The sequence below is a fragment of the Lithobates pipiens genome, unplaced genomic scaffold (genome assembly GCF_037356315.1).
Source record: "Lithobates pipiens isolate NorthernLeopardFrog02 unplaced genomic scaffold, aLitPip1_a1.2 Scaffold_19, whole genome shotgun sequence".
NCBI lineage: Eukaryota > Metazoa > Chordata > Amphibia > Anura > Ranidae > Lithobates > Lithobates pipiens.
The window spans coordinates 357404537-357428544 of NW_027507764.1; the positions used below are offsets into that span (position 1 = coordinate 357404537).

The window sequence follows — 24008 nt, forward strand, 5'->3', positions numbered from 1 at the left end:
CCTACCCGGTGAAGCCAGTTAAACTCACCTGCATCCCACCCATCCAGATCCCTAGCTGACAATGTCCCCACCTGCGGGGACCAGTAATCCATCACTGCACATTAAAGTTTTATTAAACACAGGACCCTGCATTCACTAGATCTCATCTCCCACAGTACACAGAGAGCAGAAATGCAATTATTTTAGTAAATATAAACTGCTAAATACCTTTTCTCATCAGCAGTATATAGCAGTCTTACGAGTTTTATCAGTGTCCGGCACTGGTTAAAGCTTGTAGAAGGAATTTTCATTCTCCTCTGACTGTCTTAGACTGCAGGACCCCTGATTTTGTCTGGACAGTGCAGATTGGCCCTGTGCTGATCACATGCACCCTCCCAAAGAAATAAAACTCTCTAGCAATAGACACAAAACTGAGCATGTGCAGAGTGCCCCCCAGGCTCTGTTCTATCAGGAGATGGATTGGGGACTGTGGAAAAAAGGAGGATCAGAGAAGACAGCATCAGTCTTTATACACAATGCAGATGATTAACCCCTTAGGTTCCACAGAGAGTATAACAAGCATGCTTTACTGCATATACAGACTGATTTTACCTTTATGGGTTTAGTAACACTAACTTTTGCTGTCTGGTCCCCCTTCATTCCCCTCACTGCAATGTCAGTAGGCTTATGGATCCAGAGAAGACTGGCCAGACAAAGGGAGTCTATGTCATGCAGACAATGATGTGGACACCCAGAAGAAAGACCAATCCAGGAAGTAAATACAAAGAAGATCCGGTACTGGATGACCAGTTTTTTTTAACCTAGTGAACAGAGAGAGGAGTTCATTTTATCCTGGAGTTGGGCTTTAAGCTACCCGTGCACCAGTAGAATTGCGCTCGAACATACATATGTAATTCCAGAAAAATTGAAATGTCAGGGCATTAGATGGCATCATTATGGACTTCACAAATTTCCTTTGAAAACCATGACAATTTTTGTTTAAATTGCCAATGTTTTGAGCTTTACATTCAATTTTGTGATGCACATTACAAAAAGTACAAGTTTTGGCCAATGAAAATCAATTATCATTAGAACATTTTCTTCCATCCTTCTTCAATTTTCCTCATCATACAATTGAAATTAGCTGCACACAGTTTTTTTTCCTTCATGCACAGAATGTATTAAAGCGGTAGTAAACCTGCTGACATTTTTTTTTCCAGACCTGTAAGGCAAAAAGCATAATGACCTAGTATTCACCGCATAGTAGCTCATTATGAAATACTTACCTTAGAACGAGACCCCGACATCTCACCCGATCCACGCTGAGGGAGCCGGCATGTTCCCTCGGTGTGTCTTCCGGGTATTGTGGCTCCAGCCACTCACAGCGCCATGCGCAAGGGAGATTTCTTTCTGCCAGGGTTCGGCGTCTGCCAGGCTTTCAGCCGAGAATCCCCTGCATGCAAGTGCCGCTGTCAGGGGGAATATCTCCTAAACCATACAGGTTGAGAATTTTTTTTTTACCTACAGGTAAGCCTTATTATAGGCTTACCTGTAGGTAAAAGTAAAAAAATAAAAAGAAAAAGAAGGACTATACAACCGCTTTAAAGGTAAAAAAATAAAAAAATAAAAATAAACCCCTTGAGCCTTTAGAACCACTTTAAAAAAAAAAAATTAAAAAAAAAGTAAAAAAAAAAATAAATAAAATAAAAAAAACACACATCTTCCTCAGCCTTTTACAGCCAAGTTCAATTTCCTAATAGTTAACAAAATTTTCGTGCTTGTCCAGTTGAATAATAAAATCGGATGATTTGAAAGTTCTGTACTAACGATCCGATTACCATACAATCATGTTGAAAGCGTTTTTTTTTTCGCATGATTTTCGGATCATGTGTACGGGCCATTAGTCATTTCAGACTGATCCAGAGTGTGACTTTTTGCTGAACTGCTGAGGAGTAGGTTATTCATGGTCAACTCAAGAGGTTTACAGAGAAATCAGGAACATAGCCTAACAATTCAACTAAACGTTTAGTTGTTTACCACTTTAAAAGCTGTTCCCACTTACCAAAATAACAATGAGGAAATAAAATACTAACCAGGTCTTCAGACTGTGGGGATCAGTGTATATATATATATATATATATATATATATATATATATATATATATATATATATATATATATATATATATATATATATATATATATATAACCAGGTCTTCAGACTGTGGGGCTCGGTATATATTTAACCAGGTCTTCAGACTGTGAGGATTGGTGTATACAATTAAAAATGAACCCACTTTATCATGCTCTCCAGCAGTACTTCACCCACTGCAAAAACAATATGGCACCACCAGATTTCTTCAGTCAATAACCTTCATCTTATTTATAAAAGCAACAACTTACAAGATTCACTCACTAATATTCACACACTGAACCAAGCAAACTAACTTCAAGTAATGTCCTACAGACATCTGTGATGTTCATATGTCTTGGTCATGGATGAGCTTAAGAAAAAGGACCCACTACAGTTTCTGAAGAGTCTTGTCCACCGGTCTGGTGCAGACATAGTTAGCAACTTTCTCCTCACTTTGTATTGACAATAGGGAAGGATCGATCAAGTAACAAAGATTCGCCAAAAATGCAAGTGTTTTTGAGAATTTGAAACATCAGAAGCACTTTTTACTTCTAGAGGTAACCCTAAAGCTGGGTACACAGTTTTTTTTTTTTCCTTCAACCAACAGGCCGAGTGAAAAAAAAAAAAAAAAAAAAAAAAAAAAAAACGAACAGTTTCTGTCTAAATGGAAGGCAACACATATTGGAATTTGGTTGGTACTTGCCGAGCAGGCCAATTTTCAATCCATGTGTACCCAGCTTTAGAAACCCAATCCTTGATCCTTGTTGGAAGATCATCTAACGGAAAATACATAAAAAACCCAACTGCTTATTTTTACTTAAAAAAAAAAATGTAGAATCATAATCCCTTTAAATGCCAGTCTTTTAACCAAATTTTGAACCACTGGTCAGTTAATCTCTGCTAAATAGGCTTAAAGCTGATGTCTATGTTCCCTGTCACTTTAACCACTTGCCGACCGCCTCACGCCGATGTACGTCATCAGAATGGCACGGGCAGGCATAAGCACGTACATGTACGTGCTTTGCCTCCCGCGGGTCGGGGGCCCGATCGGGCCCCCGCCCGGTGCCTGCGGCGGTCGGTTTTCGTTCGGGAGCGATCCCGGACGAGGGGACGGCCATTCATTCATGGCCACCCCCTCGCGATCGCTCCCGACGAATGGAAATCCCCGGTGACATCACTTCCTCTCCTGTAATGTAAACACAGGAGAGGAAGTGATGTATTCTCTCCTCCGTGTCGGTATTTTTCGTTCCGACACGGAGGAGAGCGGATCAGTGAGTTGCACCAACACATCCCACACACAGTAGAACATGCCAGGCACACTCACACCCCCCCTTTACCCCCCGATCACCCCCCCAATTACCCCTGCCCCCCAGTCACAGTGACACCAATGTCATTTTTTTTTTTTTTTTTTTTTTTTTTGCATTGGTGTCATTTGTGACTGTAATAACTGTTAGGGCAGTTAGGGTTAGCCCCCTTTAGTTCTAATGTACCCCCCTAACCCCCCCAATAAAGGTTTAACCCCGTGATCACCCCCCGTCGCCAGTGTCACTAAGGCTGGGTTCACATTGCAGCGGTTTATGAGAACGAATGTGATTCGCACCGCACTGCAGTGCAAATCACATCCGATCTCTGTGCGATTCGAGTTCAGCCATTCGCCGCACCCGCCGCACCCGCCACACCCGCCGCACCCGCCGCAAATTCGCACGGGACCCTTTTTTTGGCCCGCAGCAGAATCGGATCGCATGGGTGTTCACACCATGCGATCCGAGTTTGCAGATCGCACTGCGATATGCGAACTGATCTGGGGGTGTCAGTAACATTTCACTGACACTCCCAGCAGTTCGCATAGGGCAGTGTGAACTGCCGCCGGGAGGCATGCGATGCGGGAACCCGCCGCGGATTCGCGGCGTTTCCGCATCGCTCCAGTGTGAACCCAGCCTAATAAGCGATCATTTTTCTGATCGCCGTATTAGTGTCACAGGTGACGCTAGTTAGGCAGGTAGGTATTTAGGTTCGCCGCAGCTTTTTATAGCGCTAGGGACCCCCATATACTACCGCATAAAGCCCCCTGATTGCCCCCTAGTTAACCCTTTCACCAGTGATCACCATATAACTGTTACAGGTGACGCTGGTTGGTTAGTTATTTTTTTATAGTTTCAGGGCACCCGCCATTTATTACCTAATAAAGGTTTAACCCCCTGATCACCCGGCAGGTGTCATTTGTGACTAATAACTGTTAGGGCAGTTAGGGTTAGCCCCCTTTAGTTCTAAGGTACCCCCCTAACCCCCCCAATAAAGGTTTAACCCCGTGATCACCCCCCGTCGCCAGTGTCACTAAGGCTGGGTTCACATTGCAGCGGTTTATGAGAACGGATGTGATTCGCACCGCACTGCAGTGCAAATCACATCCGATCTCTGTGCGATTCGAGTTCAGCTATACAGATAGTATGGCTGAATTCGTGTCGCACCCGCCGCACCCGCCGCAAACTCGCACGGGACCCTTTTTTTGGTCCGCAGCAGAATCGGATCGCATGGGTGTTCACACCATGCGATCCAAGTTTGCAGATCGCACTGCGATATGCGAACTGATCTGGGGGTGTCATTAACATTTCACTGACACTCCCAGCAGTTCGCATAGGGCAGTGTGAACTGCCGCCGGGAGGCATGCGATGCGGGAACCCGCCGCGCATTCGTGGCGTTCCCGCATCGCTCCAGTGTGAACCCAGCCTAATAAGCGATCGTTTTTCTGATCGCTGTATTAGTGTCACAGGTGACGCTAGTTAGGCAGGTAGGTATTTAGGTTCGCCGCAGCTTTTTATAGCGCCAGGGACCCCCATATACTACCGCATAAAGCCCCCTGATTGCCCCCTAGTTAACCCTTTCACCAGTGATCACCATATAACTGTTACAGGTGACGCTGGTTGGTTAGTTATTTTTTTATAGTTTCAGGGCACCCGCCATTTATTACCTAGTCTCACTAGTGTACCCCTAAATTTAGGGGTGTCTACTTTCTAAAATGGGGTCATTTGGGGGGGGGGGTTTGTGCCATCTTGGCATTTTATGGCCTTCAAAACTGTAACGCCCTTAGAAAGCCTGAAGGCGGTGCTTGGTTTTTGGGGCCCCGTACGCGGCTAGGCTCCCAAAAAGTCCCACATATGTGGTATCCCCGTACTCAGGAGAAGCAGCAGAATTTATTTTGGGGTGTCATTTCACATATGCCCATGGCATGCGTGAGCAATATATCATTTAGTGACAACTTTGTGAAAAAAAAAAAAAGTTTGTAATTTTCCCGCAACTTGTGGCAAAATATAAAATATTCCATGGACTCAACATGCCTCTCAGCAAATAGCTTGGGGTGTCTACTTTCTAAAATGGGGTCATTTGTGGGGGTTTTGTGCCATCTTGGCATTTTATGGCCTTCAAAACTGTAATAGGTAGTGAGAAGTGAACTCAAAAAATTACGCCCTTAGAAAGCCTGAAGGCGGTGCTTGGTTTTCGGGGCCCCGTACGCGGCTAGGCTCCCAAAAAGTCCCACATATGTGGTATCCCCGTACTCAGGAGAAGCAGCAGAATTTATTTTGGGGTGTCATTTCACATATGCCCATGGCATGCATGAGCAATATATCATTTAGTGACAACTTTGTGAAAAAAAAAAAAAAAAAAAAAAAGTTTGTAATTTTCCCGCAACTTGTGGCAAAATATAAAATATTCCATGGACTCAACATGCCTCTCAGCAAATAGCTTGGGGTGTCTACTTTCTAAAATGGGGTCATTTGTGGGGGTTTTGTGCCATCTTGGCATTTTATGGCCTTCAAAACTGTAATAGGTAGTGAGGCGTGAAATCAAAAATTTACGCCCTTAGAAAGCCTGAAGGCGGTGCTTGGTTTTCGGGGCCCTGTACGCGGCTAGGCTCCCAAAAAGTCCCACATATGTGGTATCCCCGTACTCAGGAGAAGCAGCAGAATTTATTTTGGGGTGTCATTTCACATACGCCCATAGCATGTGTGAGCAATATATCATTTAGTGACAACTTTGTGTAAAAAAAAAAAAAAAATTTTTTTTTTGTCATTATTCAATCGCTTGAGGCAAAAAAATAAAATATTCAATGGGCTCAACATGCCTCTTATCAATTTCCTTAGGGGGTCTACTTTCCAAAATGGGGTCATTTGGGGGGGTTTTGTACTGCCCTGTCATTTTAGCACCTCAAGAAATGAGATAGACAGTCGTAAACTAAAAGCTGCGTAAATTCCAGAAAACGTACCTTAGTTTGTAGATGTGACAACTTTTGCGCAAACCAATAAATATACAATTATTGACTTTTTTTTTACCAAAGACATGTGGCTGAATACATTTTGGCCTAAATGTATGACTAAAATTGAGTTTATTGGATTTTTCTAATAACAAAAAGTAGAAAATATCATTTTTTTTCAAAATTTGCGGTCTTTTTACGTTTATATCGCAAAAAATAAAAATCGCAGAGGCAATCAAATACCATCAAAAGAAAGCTCTATTTGTGGGAAGAAAAGGACGCAAATTTTGTTTGGGTACAACATTGCATGACCGCGCAATTACCAGTTAAAGCAGCGCAGTGCCAAAGTGTAAAAAGACCTCTGGTCATTTACCAGCAAAATGGTCCGGTCTGAAAGTGGTTAAATAGTTTGTTTGGGCTAAGCTGGTCCAAACAAACGATTTCCTTCACCAAGTGATACACTGGCTTCAAGCACTGTATAAGCTGTATGTAGCTTCAGCTACACAGTGCTGGGTTCCAGCTGTGAAACAGAGACTTCCTGTCGCACACCCAGAACAATGCAGAAATAGTCTGAGGGGCATCTTTGTATTCTGTGAATGAGTCACCTCAGTGTGACGTCATCAGCCCGCCCCTTCGACAATCAGAGGAAGTTTCATATTCATTCACAGAATGCAAAGCTGCCTATGAATGGCTGAGTGCCTCTCAGACAGACTTTGCATTGTCTCACAGTCAGAACCCAGCACTGTGTACTGCATGTAGCTAAAGCTACATACAGTGCTGCAGGGGTTTCAAACCGGTGGCCCTCCAGCTGTTGCGAAAGTCCTGTGAGGCATTGCAAGGCTGACAGTTACAGGCAAGACTCCCACAGGCAGAAGCATGATAGGACTTGTAGTTTTGCAACAGCTGGAGGGCCACCAGTTTGAGACCCCTGGCTTAGAGCCAGTGCAACACTTAGCGAAGGAAATACTTCATTTGGACCAGCTTGGCCCAAACTAACCATTTTAAGTGACTGGAAACATGGAAATCAGCTTTAAGCCGGCCATACATGGATTGAATTTTCATCTACGTGTGGGCAGGTAAGTTGTACAGAACTCCTGTATCACCGCCCTGTCCGATTTTCCCCACTTGATCAGCAGTGCAGGCTATAGCTGGCAGCACTGATTAGTGTATTTGGACAGCGAGGAATCCTTTCCACTGTCAAAATAGAAAGGCTCAGTGGGGAGGATTCCTCCACAGAGTGTGTGGATGAGGGAATAGAGTTAGCTTTTTTCTTTTATTCAACTTGCTGGTGGAACGGAAAAACAAAAAAATGGACTAATCTATGGGCTGTCTTAGGGCCATAGCACCGCATAGCACCGCATTTCTGTACACATCACCTGGGATGGTGTGCGGTGCGATTTGAGCCATACCTGCGATCTCTCTTAGGGTGTCATTAATCTAACATTGACACCCACAACAGATTGCACTGCATTGCGGTCACACAGCGTCAATGCTATGCGATGCAGGGAAACACAGCGAATCTTGTGCATTTCCCCACATCGCACCAGTGTGAACCGGGGCTAAGGCTGCGTTGAGGTGGTTTAGGTGCACTACAGAAAAAGCATGTCATCTTTATGTAGTGCAACACACCTCAATGTATCCTGTTGCAATGCGTTGCAGCATACAGAACAGGCTTATTCTGTGACCTCTAGAAAAGAAAAAAAATTATTTACTTAGAACCCCCAATTTTTTTTAGCAGAAGCCCTAGAGAATAAAGTGGTGGTCGTTGCAATATTTAATTTTTTTTGCAAAAAAAAATAAAAAAATAATGACTTTAATGAATTTAAATGCAAAGAATCAATATAGAACATGACTTTCTGGTACAATATAAATGATGATGTTACGCCAAGTAGATACCCAACATGTTACTCTTTAACTGGTTCACAACCGACTCACGCAGATATACTGCGACAGAATGGCTCTCCTGAACGAAAAAATATATACGGCTTTGCCCAGGAGATCCACCAAAGGGCATGCGAGTGCCAAAGGACCCGATGCACGTGGCCGGCGGGCGCGATCTGTCATCTCTCCTAGTTAGTCCCATCCCCACAGTTAGAACACAGTAAGGGAACACAGTTAACCCCTTCTCTGCCAGAGACATTTATACCGTAATCAGTGCATATTTATAGCACTGATCGCTCTATAAATATCAATGGTCCCAAAAAAAGTGTCAAAAGTCTCCACAGTTCACCTCTATTACTATTAAAAATATTAAAATAAATAAAAAACAACTGCATAAATCTTTCCCATAGTTTGGTTTGCGCAAAAGTTATAGCATCTACAATCAATATACGCTTATTGCATTTTTTTTTTTTACCAAAAATATGTAGAGGAATACATATTGGCCTAAACTGACAAAGAATTTTATTTTTTTTACATGGGGGGATATGTAACAAAAAGTAAAAAATATTGTTTTTTGTTTTGTTTTTCAAAATTGTCACTCTTTTTGTTTATAGCGCAAAAAATAAAAACCGCAGAGGTGATCAAATACCACCAAAAGAAAGCTCTATTCATGGGGGGGGGGGGGGGGGGGGGAACACAGATTTTGTTTGGGTACAGCATTGCATGACCGCGCAATTGTCAGTTAAAGCAACGCAGTGCCAAACTCCAAAAAGTGCTCTAGCCAGAAGGGGGCAAAATCTTCCTGGGCTGAAGTGGTTAAAATTGTGCATGCTTGTGGAACGGTGGCAAACTACGATACTTAAAAATCTGCATAAGTGACGCTTTAAACATTCTTACAGATTACCAGTTCAGAGTTACAAAGGAAATAACTAGCGCTCAAATTATTGATGTCACTTAACGTTCACGGCTATGCCTCATACGTGTGCTGTGAACACTGTTTACATATGAGTTCGCTTTTGCGCACGAGCATGGGGGGGGGGGGGGGCAGGGACGCATTAACAAATAAAAAAAAATAATTTATAAAAATTTAAAGATTTGTTACACTCCCCATTTATTTTTTTCTAGCACTTTTATTCCTATCACAAGAAATGTAAACACTTGTGATAGAAATAAGGTATTACAGGTCCTCTTTATGGAGATATCTGGGGTCAGATCTCTCCTTTACCCTAAAAAACATGAGATCAGCAAAAAAATAAATAAGGGGGGGGAGAGGCAGTGTTGACATCACTTCTGGTTAGGACAGATGTTGTTACATCATTTCCATCCTCCTAGACCAGTGATGGCGAACCTTGGCACCCCAGATGTTTTGGAACTACATTTGCCATGATGCTCTAGCACTGTAGTGGAGAAATCATGGGAAATGTAGTTCCAAAACATCTGGGGTGCCAAGGTTCGCCATCACTGTCCTAGACCATGGGACATTCTGGTCCTCGGCTAGATCTATGATAACACAGTGGCACCCCTAGATAAGATACCTGGCTCTCCGATCACAAGGAAGAGCCCAGAGAGGTGTCAGGAGGGGGGAATTCCCTTGTATCCTTGTATATTGCTTTCGCTAAGATGCACATCCAAGAGTCTTTTAAAACTATCCATACTTCCTGCTAACACCACCGATTGTGGAAGAGAGTTCAACATCCTCATCGCCCCCACAGGGAAAACCCCCTGTGCAGCTTTAGGTTAAACTGCTTCTCTTCCAGCCTCATCGTGTGGCCCCGTGTCCTCTTACACTCCCTGGGACTGAAAAGTTTTGTACTTACGTTGGCATTACCGTTGAGCTATTCGAATATCGTGATCAGATCTCCTCTCAAGGGACTCTTCTCCAGGGAGAATTAATTTACCGCTTGTCGTACTCCAACAGCCTGTGAGCAGAAGGAAAGAAATCCAAACAGATTCTGCCATCCACGCTAAAGCCCGGTACACCCGGAGCTGGCGTTCTATCTAGAAATGCCCTCCATTTGAAAAATGCCTCTCCTGGGTTTGCGCATGCGCAGTTCGCAACGTCACTCCAGCTGATTCGTTGATCAGCTGGTGTGACATCAACACTGTGTATGCGCAGATCGCCGGGGGGCATTAAATGACGATCTCCTAAGTGCCAAGGGAGAAAGATTCTGCCTCACTATTGCGGATCGGGTTGTGGGTGTGTTGAAGGGCAGATTATTTTAGACCTCAGAATACAATGTCTCAGCAGGAGAGATCCCAGAAACAACATCGTTTGTGTTGATGCGGGGGATCTGTCATTTTCTGTTCAACCCGCTGGTTGAACGAAAGAAAAAAAAAAAAAAACACACACAAAGAATTGCCTGTGAGTACCTAGCTTAACAGCTTGCGGGCCAGCCACCTCAGTTTTACTGCAGCAGGTTGGCTCTGCTGCACGAAATCACATTATACTATATGATCTCGCGGGGCTTGAATAGCAGGCCGTGAGCTCCACGAGTCGGATCGCGGGTCCCTCGATGTCCGCAGGCATAACCGTGATCATCTCACAGAGAGGAAGTACGGGGAGATGCTAATGTAAACAAGCATCTCCCCATTCTGCCTAGTGAAAGTGTTACTGATCAGCGCTCCCTGTGATCAGGAGTATGATAACCATGTGTCACACACAGCCCCCCCCTCCCCCAGTTAGAATCACTCCCTAGGACACACTTAACCCCTACAGTGCCACCTAGTGTTAACCCCATACACTGCCAGTCACATTTACACAGTAATCAATGCAATTTTAATAGCACTGATCGCTGTATAAATGCCAATGGTCCCAAAAATGTGTCAAAATTGTCCGATCTGTCCACCATAATTTCGCAGTCACGATAAAAAAAAAAAAAAAAAAAATCGCAGATTGCCGCCATCACTAGTAAAAAATAAAAAAAAAGAAGAATAAAAATGCCATAAAACTATCCCCTATTTTGTAGATGTGATAACTTTTGCGCAAAACAATCAATAGACGCTTATTGTGATTTTTTCTACTAAAAATATGTATCGGCCTAAACTGAGGGAATTTTTTTATTTTTGGGGGATATTTATAGCAAAAAGTTAAATAATATAGCTTTTTTTTCCAAAATTGTCGCTCTTTTTTTGTTTATAGCGTGATCAAATGCCACCAAAAGAAAGCTCTATTTGTGGGGGGGGAAGACGAACGTCAATTTTGTTTGGGAGCCAGTTCGCATGACTGCGCAATTGTCAGTTAAATCGACGCAGTGCCGAATCGCAAAAAAGTGCTCTGGTCTTTGGCCAGCCAAATGCTCCGGAGCTGAAGTGGTTAATAGCACAGATGGACAAGTCTCCCTTGCTGGCATTGTACAATCTGATAGCCATGAACACCGTCTCTCAGAGTATATAATCAGCGCCTGCAGATTGGACACAGGAGCTGTTTGGTTGATCATTTTCTGCCCAGCCTCTTCGACAAAAGGGTATTCGATTTTTGTCAAGATGGCAGGGCCACCCATTGTTAGAATTTTAGAGGATTCCTCCAGGCCAGCTTTCGTTTCTAGAGGCCAATTCTATTTCCAGGCCTTCATGTCTGTGTGTACATATGGTAAACCTGCTCGCCTCCTGCTGCTATCTCTCACTCTGTGACTTGTCACAAAGTTACAGCAAATAACCATGGGGGGAGGGGAGATATGTATCCTTCTGTCCGCAGCAGAATTAGATGACATCATTCTCCCAGCATGCTTTTCGCAGGCAGACTTTGAAGTCCCATTTTTATTGAAAAATGATAACACCAATAGGAGTATGTAAAGCCAAACCCCAGTGAAGCCATACATATACTGTGCCACTTGATTCAGATCGATAAAACCAGCCTATAGCCAGACATAGATGGTTAGAAATCCTGCTAAACCGGCTGAAGTTCGATTCATATATGGGCAGGCTGAATGTACCCAAGTTGATCGATCGACTTGAGTGCAACCATCAGGACTTTACATGCGATTATTGCTAGCGGTTATTATAGCCGCAAACAATTACTGTGTTCTCCAAGCGGGGACGGCTTCCCCCATCGGGAGAACACAATAGCTTTGCGGGAGGGATTCCCCTCTCAACACTGTCTGTATTGATTGGGGAGGGGGGCTGTCAGGATAACTGAACACTGCCTGGATCTGACTTCACGCAGATGCTGTTACCATGGTCGCCACCATCATGCACATTCGCAGATGTGCCCATGGGCTCTGACCGGGTCTGACCGCATCTGCTCATACAGCGATTTTCCACACAAAGGCAAGGAAGGTTTCAGACTTTCCTGGTAGCAGTCTTTGCGCATTCATGGGAAACCCCACAGTGCACAGACGGCCAGGAACACCAATGCATGTGCAGGGCTCTCTTGAAACTTAAAGAGGAGGTCTGCCCACCCTTGCAAAAATTGAAAGCCAGCAGCTACACATACTGCAGCTGCTGACTTTTAATAATCAGACACTTAGACCCCTTTCACACCAGGGCGTTTTGCAGGCGTTATAGCGTTAGAAATAGCGCCTGCAATCCGCCCTAAAGAAGCTGCACCATTGTGTGCAGTGTGAAAGCCCTGAGGGCCTTTAACACTACAGCGGTGCGCTGGCAGGACGTCAGAAAAAAGTCCTGCCAGCGGCTTCTTTGGAGCGGTGAAGGAGCGGTGTGTTTACCGCTCCTCCACCGCTGCTCCCCATTGAAATCAATGGGGCAGCGTTGTAATGCCGCCGGCAAAACGCCGCTATTGCGGCGTATTGCCGGCGGTTTTAACCCTTTCGCGGCCGCTAGCGGGGGGTAAAAGCTCCCTGCTAGCGGCCGAAATGCGCCGCAAATCCGGAGGTAAAACGCCGCTAAAAATAGCGGCATTTTACCGCCGACGCCATCAGCGGTGTGGTGTGAAAGGGGTCTTAGCTGTCCTGGAGTCCAGCGATAATCGGCACTGCTGCTGATGTTTCCATTACGGCTTCACGCCGGGTCCCAACGGAGTATGCGCTCTCCTACCGGCCCGGCAGCGGGGAAGGAGGAGGGCGCCGATCTGCTGATATCATTTGCCATGGCCCAGTCTCCCAGAAATGGGGACAGGGTACCTGTCAAAAGGAGGAGACAAATAAGAGGAAGTTCCACTTTTGGATGGAACCCGCTATAAGCCCTGCAGAACATCTGTGCGCACACACACAATTACATAGTTAGTAAGGTTGAATAAAGACACCAGTCCATCCAGTTCAACCTGAGTGAGTGTGTACAATTGTCCCTATCCCTGTACACACATGGGGAGGGGAGAGAGTCTGGCCTAGGTGGGAAATGCAGAGGTGCTGCTTTGTAGCACAAATAAAGTACCTTAATAAAAAAGAATGTCCATATATAGCAGAAGGTGGACACTTGAGACCTAGTCCTCTCCTGGAGAAGGGGGTACTCCCCCAAAACATTGATGTTAGAGACCTCACACTTCCTTTTGTGCTATATCTGAGTAAACCTTTTTTTTCAGGGCCGTCTGGCTCGCTGGCGCATTCTCCGTGGTCCAACTGTTCTGTGGTGTGCACTGTCTGACGAGAGGGAGGTGACAGCATCCTTTGACCTATCCAGGTGGAAGAAGCCACGACAGTCAGAACGTTTGCAGGTCCAGTGCGCAAAGGGGCACAGCATACGTAATGATTTTGTGTGCGTGTGCCATGCCTCCGCGCACTGTGCCTGCGGTGCAAAACGTTCTGAGTCCAGGCTTCTTCTAACCGGTTCGATGACATAGTGGGCCCCAAAAAGATGGCCCCAGAGGGAGACCAATATCGGTAAGTTTGTGACAGCTACCGATTCTTTAAAAAAGTGAATATCGGCCACGCGATAATCGGTCGACCCCTAATTTCTGATGGTACACTCATTGCATATGTAAGGCCACATGAGGCAGGCTCCACTAGGAGCCCGCTTGCTCAGCGGGGGATCTGTCTGTTGATGGCTGGTCTGTGTCTGCTCTGTCCCCTCTCCTCTATAGTCAGTTGGATGTAAACAGACTGCCTGTCTGTTTACATCCAACTGCCATTCGATCCGCTAGATGGAAGGGAATCTGTTTTTAGCAGATCGGATTGGATGTTGGTGAGTGTGAACAGACACACATCCATTGACACCCACCACTCCATAAAAAGGAAAATTAAGGGTATGATTGAGTCCGCCTGAAAAACTGACAGGCGGACCCAATCGGTCCACTTGTGTAAAAGGGGCCTTATGCCCTGTACACATGGTCGGACATTCCGACCACAAACTCCGTCTGATTTTTTCCAAAACTTGTGTTGCATACACATGGTCGCACAAAGTTGTCGGAAAACCCGACCGTTCGGAACGAGGTGACGTCAAACACGTACGTCGGGACTAAAAAACGGGCCAGTAGCCAATAGCAATCGTCTTAGTTTATTCTGAGTATGCGTGGCACTTTGTCCGTCAGAATTGTCTACACATGATCGGAATTTATGCAATCAGATTTTGTTTTCGGAAAATTTTAGATCCTGCTCTCAAACTTTGTGCGTCGGAAAATCCGACAGAAAAGTCCGATTGTGTGTGGGCTCTATCGGATTTTCCGACAACATAATCCCATCTGACTTTTTCCATCGGAATTTCAAACCGTGTACAGGGTATTAGAGTTCTCGGTTCGTAACTTTGCTTGTACGTCCAAAATGATCTTGTATCTGAAAAGGGTGTGCTAGCCAGTTCTAAACAGTAAATCGTACAGTGTTTTTTTGTTGCTTTACTTGATTACTCTGAATGCAACCCTAACAAAGCTCTACATGTTAAAACAGAACAAAACCCACCGATTTAACAGTTGCTCAAAAAACAGTTACATTCAAGGCATTCCATGAATGATAATTGTCACAGTTGCTTGTAAACTGAAATGTGAAGCCACCAAATGGCTTGTGTCATAACTGATGACATGTGTAGCGCAATGGCAATAGCAGACCAAACTGAGGCTAAGATGGCCGCTTCCTTGGCTGTAAAGGATAGGTGGTTTACTTCAGCTTTAAGACTGGGCTGCCTAAGGCCAGCCATAGACAGTGCATGTTTCTTTCCTGCAACCCGAGGTTGCAGGAAAGACATTTGCTTAATTCCCCTATCACAACAGACAGTGTTGACAGGGGAATCCCTCCCACAAAGCCATTGTGTTCTGCCACAGGAATGTGGGGGAAGCCATCCCGGCCAGGAGAAGACCGAGATTATTGCTAGCAGCTATAACAGCTGCTTGCAATAATCGCATATAAAACCCATCAGGCTGGTTGTACCCAAGTTGATAGAGCGATCAACTTGGGTACATTCAGCCTGCCAATAAATCGTTTGAATCTGTCAGCTCCTGTTGAAGCGGCTGAGATTCGAACCCTTTATTTTATATTTTTTTAATCATACCTACTTTAGGTGGATACAGCATCGGTCCCATTTATTCCCAGCCAGCGCCAGGACTGAGAACCGAGCGATCAAACACTGCTGATCGCTCTGTTCTCAGTGAGCAGAGAGCTGAGGACTGTTAGTCACCGGCTCTCTGCGCCCTCATGTGTGCGCTGTGGTAGGGTCGGAGAAGCAGCGCAGGCTCTCAGCAGCTCACTGAGGCCGAGCCAGATGCTGGTCCAGGCAGATCCCGACCATATTGTCGCAATCTTTTCCTAGCCTGGACTGGCTCTGTGGCGTCAGCCAACAGTGGGCTTTAGCCCGCTGTCAGCTGAAAATGGGTTACAGGCATGTAGAATAAACTGCACTCCTCCGATCCAGAGGAGAAGTACAGTGGAACCATGGTTAACGAGCGTTTTGAAAGACGAGCAACTTTTTTTTCTTTTTTTTTTTTTAATCCTGACTCGCTTTGCGAGTGTTGTCTCGCAAAAAGTGCAGGATTTAAAGCGGTAGTAAACCCGCACATTTTTTTTTTTTTTTTTTTTTTAAACCTGCAAAGCAAAAGGCATAATGAGCTAGTATGCACCGCATACTAGCTCATTATGAAATACTTACCTTAGAACGAGGCCCCGACATCTGGCCCGATCCACGCCGAGGGAGCTGACATGCTCCCTCTGCGTTTCTTCCGGGTATCGCGGCTCCGGCGCTGTGAGTGGCCGGAGCCGCGATATCGTCACTCCCGCGCATGCGCGCGGGAGATTTCAGTCCGGCCGCTCGGCCGCTGACGGATTTTGACGGCGAGAAACCCCTTGTGCGCATGCGCCGCTGCAGTCAGCAGCGCATACCGAGGGGAATATCTCCTAAACCGTACAGGTTTAGGAGATATTTTTTTTACCTACAGGTAAGCCTTATTATAGGCTTTCCTGTAGGTAAAAGTTAAAAATGTGGGTATACAACCACTTTAAGTTGATTACCGCATTTGGCCAGAGGTGCCGGAGAATCACTCGGAAATACTCGGTTCCCGAAATCAGCCGAGCTGTCACTGAGGCTTTCCGGTGCCCCCCCCCCCCCCCCCGCCTGGCCACATGCGGTATTGCATGCAATAGAAGTCAATGCGGAATGAATTATCTTCGTTTCCATTGACTTCTATGGGGAAACTCGCTTTGATATAGGAGTACTTTGGATTACAAGCATTCTCCTGGAACGGAGCTTTGGTTGTACGTCTCCTTTAACTTAAAATTGGTAGGACTGGCTTGGGCAACCTGATCTTTAGAGATTCGGCAAATGATTCTTAGAAAGAAAACCCCCACATACACTTTTAGTTTAGAGAGAAAAAAAAAAAAAAAAAAGTTGCCCAATGACGGCATCTTAAAACGCATCGACACAAATTTGTGAGGGGAGATAAAAAAACAAAGACATTCTGTTTGTCAACTGATCCCACAAAGTCATCAGGACTGGGTACAGATCTGACCCTTGAAAAGGTCCAATGTACATATGTGTAATTTCAGAAGAAACCTATAGACTGCTAACCTTCGAAATTGAAATAGCTGTTTTTATGTGCTATTAAATGAACGCCATTAAATCACCTTGTAGCAGGCTGCTAACCGCGGCTCATTACGTAGACTGAAAAGCAAACTGCAGCATTGAGAAGCAGCACATACTTTCTTAGAAACGCAGAACTGCAAAGATCTGAATATTTTTTACTCTAATTTGTAATACATTTTAGTGATATGTCTGAGGACCATAGGCAAGGAAGTGCCTGAAGAATGAATAGTAACCAAAAGCAACCGGATTCTCCCAATTATGTTCCCAGCGTAGTACGGGAGAAGGAAAAAGGGGATAATATATGTGATTTAACCAACAACTATTGTTCCCTTTTTATACATGGGGCCTATTATCTACCCTCCAGAAGAGCCATCACGACCCCAAATGGGGGCCACGACCCCAGAATTCTGGTTCACTGCCCTAACACAACATCCAGTGCTGGCATCACTATATACGCTTCAATTATTTCAAGGGAATGCTGATGGACTATCCAGCAACATACATTCATAGGACAACCTGAGTACAAATAAATGTATACAGCTTACAATCCGTGCTAAAAGAATCAGAATTTATTTACGCAAAATAATATTTTTTTCTTTCAAAGCTTTCCGATGGCCGAACGCGCTAACCCACGTACTGACGAGCACAATAATCAAAAGGCGCTTCTTGCTGCAATTTCGACGCTATGATGGTCACCATCGCTGAATCAAAACATTTTCCTACCACGGTTACAACTGCAGTAACACGCTGCAAGTTCATGTGACAGAAAAATGACGACAGCAAGCCGTTCTTGCTGAAATTTCAGTGCAGGCTCTGGAAAGTTGCAGTACCCCTATGACCGCACAATAACAATTATGTTTTGTGTCGTTTGTCTCTGTATAGAACTGCCAGGATGAATGAGGCCTTCAACTGTCCACTAATTTCTATTTATCTACCCAGCCACACAACCCAAAAAACAAATCAGCAGAGGATTTGTCATCCATAAATGACTCTCTCTCTGTGATGCAATCCTATTGTATGGCTTAATGCTACTGAAATATGACATGGAGGAGAAAAAAAAAAAAAAAAAAGGACTGTAGGATGACGGCTGAAAACAGATGAGCTGATGATCAAAGGTACTGTTAGGAATGTAAATATTCACCCCAAGGCCCAGGTCTAGAAATACGGGTTGGATGATCACCGCAGGAGTTGTGGGCTGTCAGCTCCTTAAAATAGTCCCCCATCCCCCACTGCCATCTGATGAGATCAGGGTGTCCAGAGCCACAATTTCTTTTAAATGCCATTGAATAAAAACAATAGAGGTTCTTGGGGAGCCTGAAACAGATAAGCCAAGCACAGTGTTTAAGTAGGAATGTAAATAGTCACCCCAAGACTCAGGTCTAGAAATGGGGGGGGGGGGGGGGGGTGAGCCCTGTGCTGCAAAGAGGCTGTCAGCTTCTAAAAACAGCCCCATCTGCCACTGCTATATGATAGGATCAGGATGTCCATAGGGCTCAACAAAAAATAAAAATAATAAGATACTGAACTGTATGGTGAAGCCTGAAACACAGCACCCGATGATCGTGTAGGAATGTAAATAGTCACCCCAAGGCCCAGGTGTAGAAATGAGGGGTGACTTTAGTACTGCATGAGTTGGGCTGTCGGCTCCTAGAAACCCCCCCCCGCAATCTGATGGGATCACAGGCCATAAAAAAATAAAACAATGACCTGTGCGACAAGGCCTGAAACATAAGCTGATGATCACAGGGGTCAGGTAGGAAAGTAAATATTCACCATATAACCCGGGTCTGGAAATGGCAGAGCTCAGCACCACCATCCTGGCTGTCTTCTGAGGGGGGAATCAGGATGTTCAGGGCCACAAAATATAATAATAATAATCAAATGGCAATAAATAAAATGATTAAAAAACGGTATAATGAAACCTGCAAGGGATCAGCTGATAAGCACAATGCTTAGGTGGGAATCTAAATATTCCTCTGCATCCAGGGCCTCAGAAACAGGGGTGGGCTGATCAGTGCAGAAGTGGGGTGACCCCTCCCAAAAACAGTCCCCCCTCATTTGAGATTAGGATAATCATACAGTAAAATTGTATAAATGAAGCCTGAATCAAATAATTTGATGATCAGTGTGATGTAAACATTCCTTTTCAAGGCCCCCAGTAATGGGGGTGATCCCATCGGTGCAGAAGTGGGGTGTCACCTCTCAAAAACAGCCCCCCCCCCATCTGAGATTAGGATAATCATACAGTAAAATGAAGCCTGAATCAGATCATTTGATGATCAGTGTGATGTAAACAATCCTTTTTCAAGGCCCCCAGTAATGGGGGTCTGATCAGTGCAGAAGTGGGGTGACACCTCTTAACCCCCCCCCCCCCCCCCATCTGAGATTAGGATAATCGTAAAACTGTAGAATTAAGCCTGAATCAGACAGACAATCTGATGATCGGTGTGTAAACATTTCTTTTCAAGGCCTTAGAAAGCTGATCAATGCTAGAGGTTGATACCTCCTAACCCCCCATCCCCCACTTCTATCTGAAATCCGAATGTCTTGAGCCACAACAAATAATCATATAATAAAACATTAAGCTATAAAAATGAAGCCTGGATCTGATGATCAGTGTGATGTAAATACTCTGAGCAAGGCCCCAGGTCTAGATTGGGGGGGGGGGGGGTGATCAGGGCAGGAGTTGGGTTGTCACCTCCTAATAAACACAGCACCCATCCCCCACTGCTATGTGAGATCAGGATGTCCTGAGCCACAACATATAAAACATTGAGCTATAAAATAAAGCCTGGATCTGATAATCTGGCGATGTAAATACTCCTGAGCAAGGCCCCAGATCTAGATTAGAGGGGTGATGTGATCAGGGCAGGAGCTGGGTTGTCACCTCCTAAATAACACAGCCCCATCCCATCCCCCACTGCTATCTGAGATCAGGATGCCCTGAACAACTAATAATCATAAAATAAACATTGAGCTATACGATGAATCGGATAATCGGGTGATCAGTGCGATCCTGAGCAAGGCCCCAGATCTAAAAGTGGGGGTGATGTGATGGAGGGTAACAGTTGTGGGCTGTCATCTCCTACAAAAACAACACCCCCATCGCTATGTGATGAGATCAGGGGGGCCCCATGACATGAAATAAAAACAATGGTCGTCCTGATGAAGTCAGATGTGATGATGATGAGATTGGGGCCCAGGTCTAGGAGTGGGGGTGCTGTGATCAGGGACAGGAGTTGGGCTGTCAGCTCCTGATCACATACCCCATCCCCCACCGATGGCCCGGAGACACGATCATGTAACAACACGTCTGCTGTATGTAGAGAGGAGCCTCGGTCAGCCCATTGTTGTGTACAGCTGACAGGCGATGTGTTTATAAGGAGACGTAATCCTCCCTGTATACCAATCTACACACAACCCCCCCCCCCGTACCCCAAGATCCCCATCACCCCCGTTCCCATCCGCCCCCCCCGGTGTCGGTGCTGACCTTTGTAGTGGACGCGCAGGTTGCCGTGGGACAGGCCCAGGTAGCTGCACTTGTCTCGGGGACTCCAGGCTCGGGGTGGCGGGTCCCGGGGGAGGAAGTGACCCGGCGATCCCCCATGTTGAGGGGTGAGCAGAGGAGGAGACGACATGAGACACAACAACACAACAAGAAGACACAAGCAGCACACGGGGGCCGAGCGGAGCACACATAACACACAGCACAGGAAGCGGGAGGAGCCACCTCAGCACAGCACTCCACTCTGTGTGACACACACACACTCACATACACGGGCCCCCCGGCCCAGCTATGGGACACACACTGCTCACTTAGGGGGGCCACTGTCACTGAACTCTTCAATGTGTCATAAATAGAAAAATGCTACAAAAAGTCACTCCTCTGCCTTTATCCTGACTAGAAACGCCTGGCCTTAGTTGGATTATTAATAAAGGATGACAGAGATTGCATTTGTGTACTTTAAGCCAAGGTTTTTTGATGTTTGGGTGCCATGAGGTACTCTAAGGTACCCCCCACCCAAACCATCCTTCACTTAGGGGGAAATATCTATCAGACAGGTTGGAAAACCTGTCATCTCCCCCCACCCCCAATATAAGGCCTCATGTGTACTGACGCTTGCCACTTCCTGCGTGCTGAGGCGTAAAATCCCCGGCGCCCGGGGAGCCACAAATGACGCGTACAGTCACCGGTACAAGCGAAAGCCACGGGTAAACGTTGATGGTTTCAGCATTGACTGGTTTACCCCCACACGTGTAAGGGGTGGTTGCCAGTCACATCCTGCATATTTCCCTCCTTGTTGGGCGCCAGGCAAAGGTCACAAGATAAGGCCTCATGTACACGGACGCTTGCCACTTCCTGCATGCTGAGGCGTAAAAAATCCCCGGAGCCCGGGGAGCCACAAATGACGCGTACAGTCACCGGTACAAGCAAAAGCCGCGGGTAAACGTTGATGGTTTTAGCATCGACTGGTTTACCCCCACATATGTAAGGGGGTGGTTGCCAGTCACATCCTGCATGTTTCCATCCTTGTTGGGCGCCAAACAAAGGTGACAAGATAAGGCCTCATGTACACAGACGCTTGCCACTTCCTGTGTGCTGAGGTGTAAAAGCCCCGACGCCCGGGGAGCCACAAATGACGTGTACAGTCTCTGGTACAAGCGAAAGCCGTGGGTAAACGTTGATGGTTTCAGTATCGACTGGTTTATCTCCACATGTGTAAGGGGGTGGTTGCCAGTCACATCCTGCATGTTTCCCTCCTTGTTGGGCGCCAAGCAAAGGTCACATGAGAGGCATACCCTGCGCGGGTTCTTCTGGGCTTCATTAGGCACTTTGTACATGGTCACTTTACACCAGGGGTGACAACTGCTTCCTCCTGCTCTGGGATGGCAGGTGGGCAAGCCCAGATCCCGGGTTCCCATCCCGTTATCCCAGAGCAAAGAATGGAGCCGGCAGTAGAGCATTTGGCTGCAGTAGAGAGCAGAGCCGATGCTTCTGGTATAGCGCCGGCTCCTGTCACAGGCGACGTGATACCAAATGCACTCCACCTGTGCCAACAGCGATACTCGCTCTGGGGGACAGCCAGCAGTACCTGCTGTCAGCCATACCCACCCTGGGGGGACAGTCAGCAGTACCTGCCCGTCATGCCTGGGGGACAGCTAGCAGTACCTGCTGCCAGCCATATCTGCCCTAGGGGACAGCTGCCAGCAGTACCTGCCGCCAGCCATACCTGCCCTGGGGGACAGCCAGCAGTACCTGCCGCCAGCTATACCTGCCCTGGGGGACAGCCAGAAGTACCTGCCAGCCATACCCGCCCTGGGGGACAGCCAGCAGTACCGGCCACCAGCCATACCCACCTTGGGGGACAGCCAGCAGCCACCAGCCATACCTACCCTGGGGGACAGCCAGCAGCCATACCTCCCCTAGGGGATAGCCAGCAGCCACCAGCCATACTCACCCTGGAGGACAGCAGCAGCCACCAGCCATACCTGCCTGGAAGACAGCAGCAGCCACCAGCCTTATCCGCCCTGGGGGGACAGCCAGCAGCAGCCGTCAGCAATACCTGCCCTGGGGGATAGCCAGCAGCCACCAGCCATACCTGCCCTGGAGGACAGCAGCAGCCACCAGCCATACCTGCCCTGGAGGACAGCAGCAGCCACCAGCCATACCTGCCTAGGGGACAGCAGCAGCCACCAGCCATATCCACCCTGGGGGGACATACAGCAGCAGCTGTCAGCAATACCCACCCTGGGGGACAGCCAGCTGCAGCCACCAGCCATACCTGCCCTGGGGGATAGCCAGCAGCCACCAGCCATACCTGCCCTGGAGGACAGCAGCAGTCACCAGCCATACCCACCATGGAGGACAGCAGCAGTCACCAGCAATACCCGCCTGGAGGACAGCAACAGCCCCAGCCATACCCGCCCTGTAGGATAGCTGAAAGCTCAAAATTGGTCTGGGCAGGAAGGTGTATAAGTGCCCAGTATTGAAGTGGTTAAAGTAGAAGTCCAACACTAAAATCCCTGCATCTTCAGATAGCCACTATCTAATAGTAACCTATCTAACCCTGTAAAAAAAAATCAGTATACATACCTTTTTTTTTTTTAAGCCAATCGGACCCGAAACTCGTGCTGAGCTGTCAGCTTCAGCTTCGCTGTGGGCGCATGTGCAGAGGACCCAGCTGACAACGGAAGCCCCATAGTAAGTCTATGGGTGACGTTACTTCCCATTCATTTCACAGCTGTTGTCGGCTTTGTCCTCTGCAGAGCTTCCACTGCTGGAGATCGTATCGACTTCAAAAAAAGGATGTATGCTGATTTCTTCTTTACGGGCTAGATAAGTTAGTGTTAGATTGTGGATGTCTGTAGATACAGGGATTTTAGTTTTAGGGTGGACTTACACTTTAATAAACGTGCAATAGTAGATATTTTACAGTCTAACAGACAAGACATGATAATTCCCTACTCCTAACTATAACTACTGGCTGATGTGCTGCCCGAGCATATCTGCAAAAGTTCTTTCCAGTGTCCATAGTCCTTTACAGGCTTTCATGCCAGTGTAGGTCCTTCGGAGGCATAGCTCAGTGCTGGTGTCTTCAGGGCGAACCCCAAATTATAAGTCTCTGTTGCGTGCCATGGCAGGTGACTCTCTCCTACTCCTACAGGTCTCTTTGTCTGTATATATCCACTGCGAGACTCACACTCAAGGCTGAACGGTGCTCATTAAGTGTCTCCTGTGGAACCTCTGATGGCCCCTGGACTCCTTTGGAGGACTCCCCAGACCCGGACCACTGTCCCAATTTATATCACATAGGGCAAACCGGCTAGACCCAGACTGGAATCCTGCCAAAAAGATCAGGAAAGCGCATA

The 24008-nt window shown here is 46.3% G+C and overlaps 1 protein-coding gene across 2 annotated transcripts in view; it reads right to left on the minus strand.

Moving 5' to 3' along the window:
- Positions 1-20874, minus strand: part of RANBP9 (RAN binding protein 9) — a 99882-nt gene extending 79008 nt beyond the window's left edge. Inside the window, exon 1 of one of the 2 annotated variants that reach the window (XM_077492219.1) lies at positions 20629-20874. In XM_077492219.1, coding sequence (XP_077348345.1) covers positions 20629-20776 — 148 coding nt within the window. In that variant the 5' untranslated portion in view covers positions 20777-20874. The remainder of the gene's footprint in view (positions 1-20628) is intronic. The other variant, XM_077492218.1, reaches the window with a different exon arrangement.
- Positions 20875-24008: the final 3134 nt, after the last annotated feature.